At 44.2% G+C, this 11642-nt stretch overlaps 1 protein-coding gene across 1 annotated transcript in view; it reads right to left on the reverse strand.

Moving 5' to 3' along the window:
* Nucleotides 1–7732: 7732 nt before the first annotated feature.
* The window catches only part of SLC12A8 (solute carrier family 12 member 8), an 82865-nt gene continuing 78955 nt past the window's right edge, over nt 7733–11642 (reverse strand). The window contains exon 13 of the mRNA XM_019553853.1: nt 7733–8699. Coding sequence (XP_019409398.1) covers nt 8534–8699 — 166 coding nt within the window. The 3' untranslated portion in view covers nt 7733–8533. The remainder of the gene's footprint in view (nt 8700–11642) is intronic.

Consider the following 11642-nt stretch of genomic DNA (forward strand, 5'->3'; position numbering starts at 1 on the left):
CATCAGAAAAAGGTCAACTCACGACACCATTGCAGCACAACAGAAGGCTGGAAAAACCCAGTTCATCTTCCCACAGCAAACCTGGTGGAAGAGGCACAGTGCTTTAGGGTGGCCAGCTTTTTCCTGCAGTCTGAGACACGGGAATCGTTCATGCAAATACAGTAGAGCCACATAACTTCTAGGTCAGTCATTTACTGCCAAATTCTCTTCCCTGCTAAAATATTATGGTCATTAAGACTGTCAACTTTGAGCTTCCTACCATGACTTGGGTCTCAGGGCTGGATGCATTTAAATCAGTGGGACCAGATGAGCTCCACCCAAGGATGCTGACAGAATTAGCCACTGTCATAGCAGAGCCACTGGCATGACTGTTTGAGCACTCATGGTGCTCAGGTGAGGTCCCTGAGGACTAGAAAAGGGCCAATGTGGTTCCTATTTTCAAGAAGGGGAGGAAGGAAGATACAAGTAACTATAGACCAATTAGTCTCACTTCTTTCCTTGGGAAAACCCTTGAAAAAATTATCAGGGATTACATTTGTAGGAGTCCAGCTGGTAATATAGTGCTGAAGGGCAACCAGCATGGGTTTGTAGCAGGTAGATCCTGCCAGACTAACCTTGTTTCTTTCTATGACCAAGTCACTAAAACCTTAGATTCAGGAGTCAAGGTAGATGTCATCTACTTGGACTTTAAGAAGGTCTTTGACACAGTTTCCCATCCTATTCTTATAAGCAAATTGAACAGGTGTGCCATAGATGATTACAGAGTCATGTGGGTGGCAAATTGGCTTAAGGGTCATACCCAGAGAGTGGTGGTGGACAGGTTGGTATCGACCTCAAAAGATGTGGGCAGTGAGGTCCCCCAAGGCTCGGTCCTTGGGCTGGTGCTGTTCAATATCTTCATCAGCGTCCCGGATGAGGGCGTGAAACTGTTCAAGTTCACAGATGACACCAAACTACGGGGCAAAGCAAACACACTGACGGGAAAAAATGAATCCAGTGAGCCTGGACAGGCTGCAGAAGCGGGCAGAGAACAGTAAGATGCAATTCAACAAAGACAAGTGCAAGGTGCTGCACCTAGGGAGAGGGAATCACCAGCACACCTCTAGACTGGAGGATGACCTTCTCAGGAACCTAGCAGCAGAAAGAGGTCTCAGAGTTGTTGACTCCAAGATGAATATGAGTCGTCAATGTGACAAAGCAATTAGCAGAACTAAAACGCACTTTGTCATGTATTAGTAGGTGCATCACGAACAGGTCCAGGGAGGTGATGCTCCCCCCCACGCGGCACTGGTCAGGCCACAGCTGGAGTACTGCGTCCAGTTCTGGGCGCCGCACTTCAGGAGGCATGTGGACAACCTAGAGAGGATCCAGCGAAGGGCCACTTGTATGCCTGCAGGGAAGGCCTTATGAGGAAAGGCTGAGGGACCTGGACCTTTTCAGCCTCTGAAAGAGAAGGCTGAGGGGGGATCTTGTGGCAGTATACAAATTCACGGGGCGGGGTACGGAGGGAATAGGAGATGCCCTGTTTACCAGAGCATCCCTCGGGATAACCAGAAACAACAGCCACAAGCTGATGGAGAGTAGGCTTAGGTTGCACATTAAAAAGAATTTCTTTATGGTTAGGGTTGCCAGAATCTGGAACGGGCTCCAAGGAAGGGAGTGCTCTCCCTTACCTGGGGGTCTTCAAGAGGAGACTGGACAAGCACCTAGCTGGGGTCACATGACCCCAGCCCTTTTTCCTGCCCAGGGCAGGGGTCAGACTCCATGATCCTTTGAGGTTCCTTTCGACCCTAGTACCTAGCATCTAAAACACTAGACTCCAAATTTAATCTCCAACAATGCACAACCGTTGCTTCAGAATAAAAAAGAATCATATAGCTATTTGCCAAGGTGCTACCAAATAATAGCTTCATCTGTACTTCTTCTACCCAGGTAACCCCCATTCTGGGTAAAATCAAAGCACTAGGCCATTTCAGCCCAACTAAAGCCATATCCTGTTTGAAGTACCCTAGAGGGGCTCAGTAATTCTGGTCATTTCTGCCACTGCTACCCATACAGCAATTCAATAATTCTCATCTTCTATCCTTGGAGGCTTATATTTGATGCTGCACCTCTAAAAATCAGGAAATAAGGACAATTTCCAAGTCTCAACTTCCAGCATGTTAATAATTGCTGTCTGGGAATAAACTGAACTTGAGACGGTGGGTCAAAAGACACTGCTTCATAGTCAAATAGCTCGTATACTTTCCAGAAAAAAATAAATTGTAGACTGTACCAAGCCATCCACTTTTCTTTAATATCATTTATTGTGGATGCTTGTTTTCTATCTGGTTTCCTGTATCACTGTTGTTACTAGTCTCTGGACTGCCCAACTGAATACTCCTGAGATATGTCATTAGGTGCAGAACACCCCCGCCCCCCGCCACCTAATTCAGGACTGACCGGAGAATACTTAGTGCAAGAGAAAGAAGATGGCTTTGGAGGTAGAGATTTATAAGATGCCTGCTCTTGGGCCTATTCCAGGCTCAGACACAAAACTCTGGGTGTGACCATGGGCTAAGTTTGGGAGGGCAGGCCCACAGACATCAATAGAGCTGTGACAATTTACAGCAGCTAAGGTCTGCCCTTTAATTTCACTGCCTAGGTGTAAAATGGTTACTCCTGCTCCTCCCCACTGTGTCTCGACTGTTTGCATTGCAAGGTTTTGGAGGGTAGGTATTTGCGTCTTACTCTATGGGATAGCACAGAGCACAACAAGGCCCTGATCCAAGCAGGGCCTTTTAGGTGGTTTTGTAACGTGAATAAAACTTGGAGACAGCAACTCCACTGTATTTTGGTCTTGTTCTGCTAGCAGCAAAGAAGAATCGGACAGAGAGGTTTTGGAACTGGGCTCACCACAATACTACAAATGTACAGGTCAGTCTTCAAAATAAAGCAGGATTTGATTTGCAAATTATACCCCCATTTAAATATTGGAAGGGGGGTGGTGAATGACCCATTAGACATCTTTTTTTTTGGCTTTTGATGAATTAAAAGAGAAGGGAAAAAAATATCTGTAAATTGAAAGCAAAATATTTCTTGAGGAGAGTGGGAGCATATGAGCCTCTGAAGCAGAAATACCAGGAAATTTTCTTAATGATATTAACCAAAGGATGCTTGTCTGGGAGTAGATAGCACAGATAAAGCTCAGAGCTGTTCTTCCAACTGAGCTGAAAGTTAACTTTCTCCTCGTGAAATCCACGGAGTCCAGAGGCGCCAAGGGAGGTTACCAACCTACTGAGAGGTCGCTGCAGGGTGGGGAAGAGTAACACGTTCTCACCCACGCTCTTCCTTCCTGACAAAGCCCAGGGAAAAAGTTGTTAACTTCATACCCTCGGTCTTTTTTTTAAGAAGGACACAAACTAATCTCACACAAGCTAATCTTACCACCACTCATTTCATTTACCAACAGAATCACCTGATTTACGTCAAGAGTTTGTGCTTCCTCCCTGTGTTAATCCAGTGCTCCTGGAAGAGGACAACACTTCTGGTGCGCCTTCACTTCATCCTCCAAACCCCCTCATTATCTTCACGGGGGTTTCTAATGGTGTAACTCAACAGAATCGTGCCTGATTTTCAATTACATTCATGCAAGCAGCACCTAGCCCCCGTGCAACTCAATGAGCTCATTTTTACTTGGGCTCTGAAGTGAGATTAGTTCCCGTCGCTTCACAGGCAATAGCCAACAACACAGTGCATTGCTGTAGCCATTAACTTACCATCTATCACAGGGGTGGGCAAAATGAGACCCAGGGGCTGGATGCGGCCCACCAGGCCAGTCTATCCAGCCCGTTGGCCCCTAAAAAATTCAGAAAATTAATATTAATTAATATCCGTCATGCGGCCCTCGATGGCTTGCCGAAACTCAGTAAGCAGCCCTCTGCCCAAAATAATTGCCCACCCCTGATCTGTCGGAATCACTCTACATGTTACGTGTATTACACAATTGGTTAATTGCTCAATTAATTTAGACTGGCTACATGTGCAAAGTAACTATTCACACCATAAACAGGTCCATCCAGTTATAAAGCTACAGCTGGAAAATGCGCAATATCTTCATAGCTGGTTGCTACCCAGCTATGTAACAGAAGACTTTAGGTTGCAACCATGTAATCAAAGATCAGCACATTCTTATTTCAAGCATTAAAACAGAAAAGTTGACCTAATTAAAAGGTCCAGGAACTACAGAAAAACCACTCCCATCTGACATAATTATCCATCTTTGCAAACGTACAGGCATACAGAACCAAGTACACCGACCTATCTAAATCAGGGGTCAGCAACCTTTTTTTTTTGCAATAGCAGACCAAATTAACTCAGTTCAGCTCAAAGGCAGGCCACCACTTTTGACCCGGCCACCTCTGCTTCCATTCCTGCTGATTCAACTCACTGCATCCTCCCAAATGTCAGCATGGACCAGATGCACCCTGCCTGTGGGATGAATCCAGCCCATAGGCTGCCACCCCTGATCTAGATCAAGAAGATCTATCATCCTTTGTGCTACTTATACTGGTATAAGGTATGGAAAGCTTTGAGAGCTTGCTTTCAGAAGTGTCCTTCAGATGACTCCCTGTGAATTCTGGGTCTGATCCTCTGCAAAGCAGGCAGCTCACAGGTTTTTAGATTGTAAGACTAAAAGGGACCTCAGAAGATCTTGGATCCAGCCCCCTGGACCAGGCAGGACAGACAACTGGGGTCAGGTGACCCCAGCAAGGTGACTGTCCAGTCTCCTCTTGAAGATTTCCAGGGTAGGTGATTGCACCACTTCTGGAGGGAGCAACTACTATGCTTTTTATTATTATGACATGTGTCTCTGTCAGGGATCCAGGCCCTACAGTATTAGAGGTCTTAATCTAAGTACAAGGTGGATGACAGGCACTGAGAGCATATAGCAATGAGATTATAGTGCTCAGCATGATGCGTAGTGATCACAGCAGACTAGTCACGGCTGAAGTCCTGGATCTTTGCATCCCCAACCTTATCAGTCAGCTATTGTCTTCAAGGAATGCAACATAAACAGGACCATACTCCTCTTATTCATCCCTCTCTTCTGTCGCTTCTAGTACCTTCCCGCAAAGGCAGGTTCCAGACTTAAAAGTTGTTTGAGACTTAAGGCAACCAGAAACAATGCCACGGAGATGATTACTCGTTCAAATTCTCTCTGCAGTTTGAGAGCTACTCTGAATGGTCTTTGGCAGCAGTCTTTGACCTTAGTCACGGAAACAACTATTCTGAACTTCCAAAAGATCTGTCATCCTCTCACTTTGGGCACATGATACACTGTCAAGCTGGTGTTTCACCATAATCCTGCCAGCATGAACTCCTTTCTTCAGTGCACACACAAGGCGCAGGCCAGATATCTAATGCTCATCATGGCATTACAACAACATGAGTTCCTACTCATGAGACAGACTGTGTTAGGAGAACACAGGTACAAGAACAGGGTGTTTCAGCTCCTAAGTCCAATGCTGCAAGTGCTCTTTCTCCTGCAAAACATCAAGCTGTAGCAGGAATTTCACGTGATCAACACAAGTAAGGCTATGGATAAGCTAATAGCAAAAGTACATTTTTTTCTACTCAGATAAGCATGAAATTCACCTCCATGCGCAACAGCAGCAAAAAACCCCACACTATTTCAATCGTAATGCAAAGCCCCTGAATAGCCTTCAGTTGGATTTTACCTGATTCTTGGGCTATAACCTACAGGACACCTTTGAGCACGGGTGAGTCCAGGCCAGTAAATGTCTTGCTCTGGGGTAAGCAAAGATTAAGATGCAACAGAGACTTTGGATAAAAAGCATGCATTTTTTTCTATTCTTTTTCTTCTTTAGATGGATTGAAACGGACAAAAAGAATGGCGCACAATCAAAACATTATTGCACAAAGCCAAAAGCCATTGTTTGTACTTATGGGCATTCACATTACAGTCACATTCCAGTGGATAAGTGAAAGAATTGTGGTGCATGGTATTTAAACAGTCCACACCAAACCCAGTCATCTGGTTTTAATTAACACATTTCCCAAACAAGACATGGGTGGTAAAGGAACATTTTCCCCTTATTTTTCTTCTTTTTTGCTGCCTCTTATTTCTAAAGAGGGCACTGAATGGTGTAGGACCTAACAATGGAAGAGGAAAAACCAAGAGAAATTCTAACTATCCCTAACTATTTGCTTCTCTCATTTTTATTACAGAAGAATATAGGGCTGCAAGAGTATCAAGGAATGGAGCAAGTACAGCAATATTTAGACATAACAAAGCTATAAGTGTTGCACATTTTTTCAGAGAGCGGCTCCTCTTATAATTATGGCTATGTATCATAACATAAAATGAACACAGTGCTTGTTAGGACAGCCAAACAAGTTGTACAGACCATCTGAAGATTGCACAGCTACATTAACCACATTTTGAAAGGTCAACGTTGAGTTAATTTGTCCAAGACATTTAATACAAAAATCACTTCTTGCTGAAAGATTCTGAGAGAAGTCTTCTGCCTTGAACTGGTCTTTGCAATGGCGGGGTATCAGGAAAAAGCTTTAAGTATGTTAAGAGGTAGAAGCTGTATGCATGCTTGCTACCTTTGACCATCAGGTACCCATACAAGTCCAGTTACTGGCCCAGTTCTGTTTCCATTGAAGACTATGGCAAAACTCCCATGGGTGCCATATCAGACTCTTAGGACACAGAGCAAGGATTTAGTGATAAGAGGTTGGTGTACTGGAAACCAAGTGAATTCTGGAATATCTGGATCCAGAGTTTGGAGTTTGTCTGGATCAAACCACCCTAGGCATGCAGTCAAAGCCAACTCAGATCTTGGCTCAGAGCTGTCGGTATGTATTCCAGTATTCCTCTCTAAAAGAAGGAAAAGGGAGTAAGAGATGGTGAGATGGATATTTCTAATATGTGGTGGTCACCCTTTGGGCTGAGTAAATACAACAGTGTCCTGCTAGTCTTTACCAAGGTGATCATTTAAGGAAAGCTGCCTAGTGATCAAAGCAGAAAAACCAAACCCTGGCAGGAGGATCAAGCTTTCTGGACGATCGTCTTGATTTCAGTGATGATGCTGGTGTCCTTCAATCTCCAGAACAATACTGCAGTGCCCAACCAGGCCAGTCCTAGGATCAACCACTGAGAACTCGCATCTCCTACCGAGTCCAATGGAGCGAAAGACAGTCAACACCTTGTAACAGGACTGACTTCACAGCCAGCAGGAATTCAGAGAGCTTTTCCCACAGCTGGAACAGAAAGCAAGAGCTTTTGGCTGCTTTTGAGAGTTTTTTTGCTTCGCAGAACAAGAAATGGGTGATTGAAAAACATAAAAGATGAAAAGAAACTGAACAAATTGCGTCTCTCCCCCCTTCTCCCAATCTATTACACATTGTTAAAGTCTCTGAACAGTATCTGGCACTAATTTATTGCATGTATGAGGGTTGTTCCTTCACTTAGACCTCAGCAAGAACTGTGTGGAAACTGCATCTCTTCAAAGAGACCCGAGACAAACGGGTTCATTTCTTCTAAATGGTAAAACGGACTCCTATGTAAACAAAGCCCATGTTCCAAATCCACTCCTACCCAAGCTCCTTCTGAAGTCAGTAGCACACAGGAGTAATTTTCACTCATCAGAAACCATCCCATCCAGATCAAGGACCCATACAAACCGTCAGTAACATAATGGCTTTGCGCAAATCTCTGGTGAAACACATCCCAGGATTTTTTAATCAAATTTATTGTTTGAAGCAGAACACTTCCAGCTGGGCAACGTGCTTACATTGTCAGAGCAAGGTCCCAGTTTATTGTCAGTGTTAAGATTCAGTCATTGAAGTGAGATTGAAAAACAACTACTTAGCATTTATATGGTATTATTTCACAGTATGACAATATGGAAGAGCTCATCGCATTATGTTAATCAATTTAAACAAACAGATTTGATTCTACATTCATAATCTTGCCTTGGCCAGATTTAGACCTTTCATCTGATTTAGACCTTAAATATTTTGGAAGCACCAGTCAATTAAAACTGTGAGGTAGATTAATAATATTGTACAGGGAGGTAAAATGGAGCAGAGTGAGGCAAAGCGACTTGACCAAGGTCGCATCAATCAGCGTAGCGGCCGAGAACTGTGTTCATTCACCAACCCAACCCAACCCATAGCTCTGCCTCCACGTTCATTGAATGCAAGCTTTAACCCGCATTCACCAAGCATCTAATAACTTGACAGCATTTAGAGTTTAATAGTTAGCTGAATTCTTCAGGTTTCAAACAAATGAATAATTATTCACTTCGCTACAGACAGTTATTTCCCCCCCACCCCTTAACTAGACAAGATTTGGATTGGAAAGGAGATTGAAAACCTTTTTTGGGGGGAAACACCCCCAAACTGTGGAAATGTTAAAAAATGGCTCGCATAATTTCAGAGTCTTCAAGTAACGGATCAGGCGCTGCGGCACTGATGACTGCTGGCGTGAACGCCTTGATCTTTTTCTTTTCTTGCTCCTCTACTGGAACCGATTCACAAACTCTGCTCTGCTGATAACCGAGGAATGGTGGTAGCGGTCCCGGGAGGCAAAATCTGCATTCTCTTCAGTGAGCTGAGTGGTCTCCATGCCAACTGTTGCAAAGGACGGTGTCACAACAATCCGCTCCTCTGGGGATGGCCTTCTCCTGAAAACAGAGAAACACAGAAACTTCAGATGCCCCATTGTTCAAAGTCCATTGGCAGCTGCGCTTTGAACTGTGTGAACAAAATGAATTGGATCCACGATGCACAAAGGCATGGCACTGATAAAAAAAAAAAAAGAAAAGACAGACAGACTAATCTTTCCTTCATGCTAGAGGCTGTATAAATGAATTCGGGAACAGTTTCCTTTACCAGGGAGGAAAAAAAAAGTTAGTAACAGAGGTTAAGAGAGATTTTCTTTTTTCGTTTCATAAGTCTGTCTCCTCTCCTTGAGTTTGTTTCACAAGGAGCAAGGCAGAATTTATTCCAATTACAGCTGCACGTTAAGGTGGCAATAAATATAGAAAGAAAGATGGATTTGATCTTTCCAAAGTTTACGGAACATAAAGTTGGAAGAAAATTAAAAGGACCCATCTTTCTAGTCCTGCTAAGCACAACAGTAAAAGTTAGTCAACATGATTCTATCCCGCAGCAAGATTTTGCAGGATACCATCTAATGAATTTCGGACAGCATTTTCAAACTCGGATGTCTAAATTTAGGCAACTCTGCAGAGCCGATCCCAAAAGCCTAAAAAAATCAAGAGCCATAATCCAAAAAACTCATGAGATCATCTCCAGTCCTGAGATTTTGTTAAAGAATCAGACAGGTTGGGTTTTTTTCCATTGCCTTCCAGTCAGCAGCCTCTGAGGTTCCTTCCACCCCTTACAGAATCAGGCTCCTTAGACTTATTAAAATGGCCTTTCCTGTCTTGCTTTGCAATGGACAAGTACATCTCAGACAAAACCCACAGTTTATTTCGATGCAATGCCTTGAAGTGCAGCCAAGAAGCATTATTTTAAAGGCCTTGCTGGAACTGACTCTGGTACTGTGTGCAAGATCTGCAGTCATTATCACAAGGCTACCAAGAGAGCTGTCTAAAATGGAGAGATTTCACTTTGTGGCAGGAGATAAAAAAAGATCAACCTCTATCTTGGCCAGTGGCCAGTATAATACTTGATCCTTCCTGGCTGTGCCTCAACTAATCAACAATACTGATAAAAGGCACAGAGAACGCTAGAAACCTGCCAGGCTATGGCACTGAACTGCCTGTAATAATAGTACAAGCACCCAAAAGCAAGGGGCTGGATCATTCCTCTTTTCACCATCACGCCACACACTGCCACTCTCTGTTACATACTGAGCTTCAAGAGGGGTCCATGAGACTGTTTCACATGGGCCATAATTAGGGGTAAGAAATGCACAGGGGAAAGTGGGAGGAGAATTCTGCCCTCGGTAGATAAAGCACATACATCACGACACGGAGCTAGGTGGAAGCGGATGGATGCTCTGCACGGGACACGGATCAGCCACGTCAGGTATGACTCCCTCCGTAATGAGTCATTCTGACTTGGCTTCTGCCGCTATCCCACTCATCCTGATCTCAGGCTTCACCTCTTAATCCTCTGCATTAACTCACATTATGCTACAAACAATGCAAGAAGACTACGGGACATACCCCTGGCCCTCATGCGATCTGCACAGACATAAGGCATGCCCTTTGAATCCATTCCCCCTTCCTGGGTCTGTTTTGTCGAACTTGGGCTTGAACCCTGCAAACATTCAAATGTGTATGTGATTTACTCCTATGAGTCATCCCCATGGCTACGTAGGTAAAGCTATCCACATGACTGTGATGCCATTTGATACAAAATCTTTAAGGGCACTGCTTGCTTTTCTTACATCCCACGACCGGTTTATCTAGTGAAGAGGGCATAAGGCTGAGCATCAAGAGACCTGGGTACTACCCCTGGCTCTAACTTTGACCTCATGCTTGACCTTGGGAAAGTTGCACCCCACCCTTTGCCTGTTTAGTCTGCTAAGCATGTGAGCACCTTGGGACAGGAAGTGTCTCACACTATGAGTAAACTTTCCTAATAGGGCCTCAGTCATGGCTGGGAAGCCTGTCAGGGCTACAATAATAGAAAAACATCGTTACTTAACAAGTACCTATTTATTATCGATCGTTAGTGAAAACTTGACTCAGAGGTCTGATTTCCGCATCAACTGGGACATTCCCCTTAAATGGGGAATGTCCTAATTGTCATCTGTTACCAACAGTCATAGTGGTACACAGCCTTATTTACAGCTGCTGCCTAGGGAGTCCTCAAAGTTCGGTTTTCATCAAAGGAAGCCATTGGGTTGCCCAGCTGCACTGCACAAGTTTTGCTGTAACGCGCCCCCATGTCACAACAGCATGGGAAAAAATGTGTTCTGAACCTCAACCCCAGAGCAATCGAATTACAGGAAGACAGAACGAGAGAGCAAGAGGTGATCGCTGTCCTGGGGGCTGAAAACGTCTACCTAATAGAAATTAGCTCCTAATAATTAATAGCAGCAACTTGATTAATCAAAGCCAATTTATAAATGAACCAGAAGTGGAAGGCGCTCCAGTAAGGAAAATTCCCAAGCAAACCAAAGCAATAAAGTGTTCTGTCCTAATACCATTCTGTAAAAACTCGATATCGAACTGTTTTAATGTCGTCGTTGAAGTCTCCAGTTGGTCTCTCAGGATGCCTATACACGAGCAGTGAGGCTGCTCCAACCCAGTGTAATTACAACGCATCAATTAATTGAGTTTGCTGGAGCACGATAATTACCACACTCCTGCACTTAAAAATGGGGGGTGGAGTGCTTTAACTAAGTGCCTCTGCCGATGCTTTTAGTTAAAGCGCCTCTGCTGCCATTTTTAAGTGTGGGGACGCTGATACTCAAGGCGTTTTAATTAAAATGGTTTTTGCAGCTGCTCTAATTAAAGCTCCCCCCATCCCCAGTATGTTTCATCGTTTCACAGTTTCTAGGGTCGGAAGGGACCTGAGCAGATCATCTAGTCCAACCCCCTGCCATGGCAGGAAAGAGTACTGGGGTCAAACGACCCCAGCAAGATGTT

This window comes from Crocodylus porosus, unplaced genomic scaffold (assembly GCF_001723895.1).
Source record: "Crocodylus porosus isolate Cpor-Errol unplaced genomic scaffold, CroPor_comp1, whole genome shotgun sequence".
NCBI lineage: Eukaryota > Metazoa > Chordata > Crocodylia > Crocodylidae > Crocodylus > Crocodylus porosus.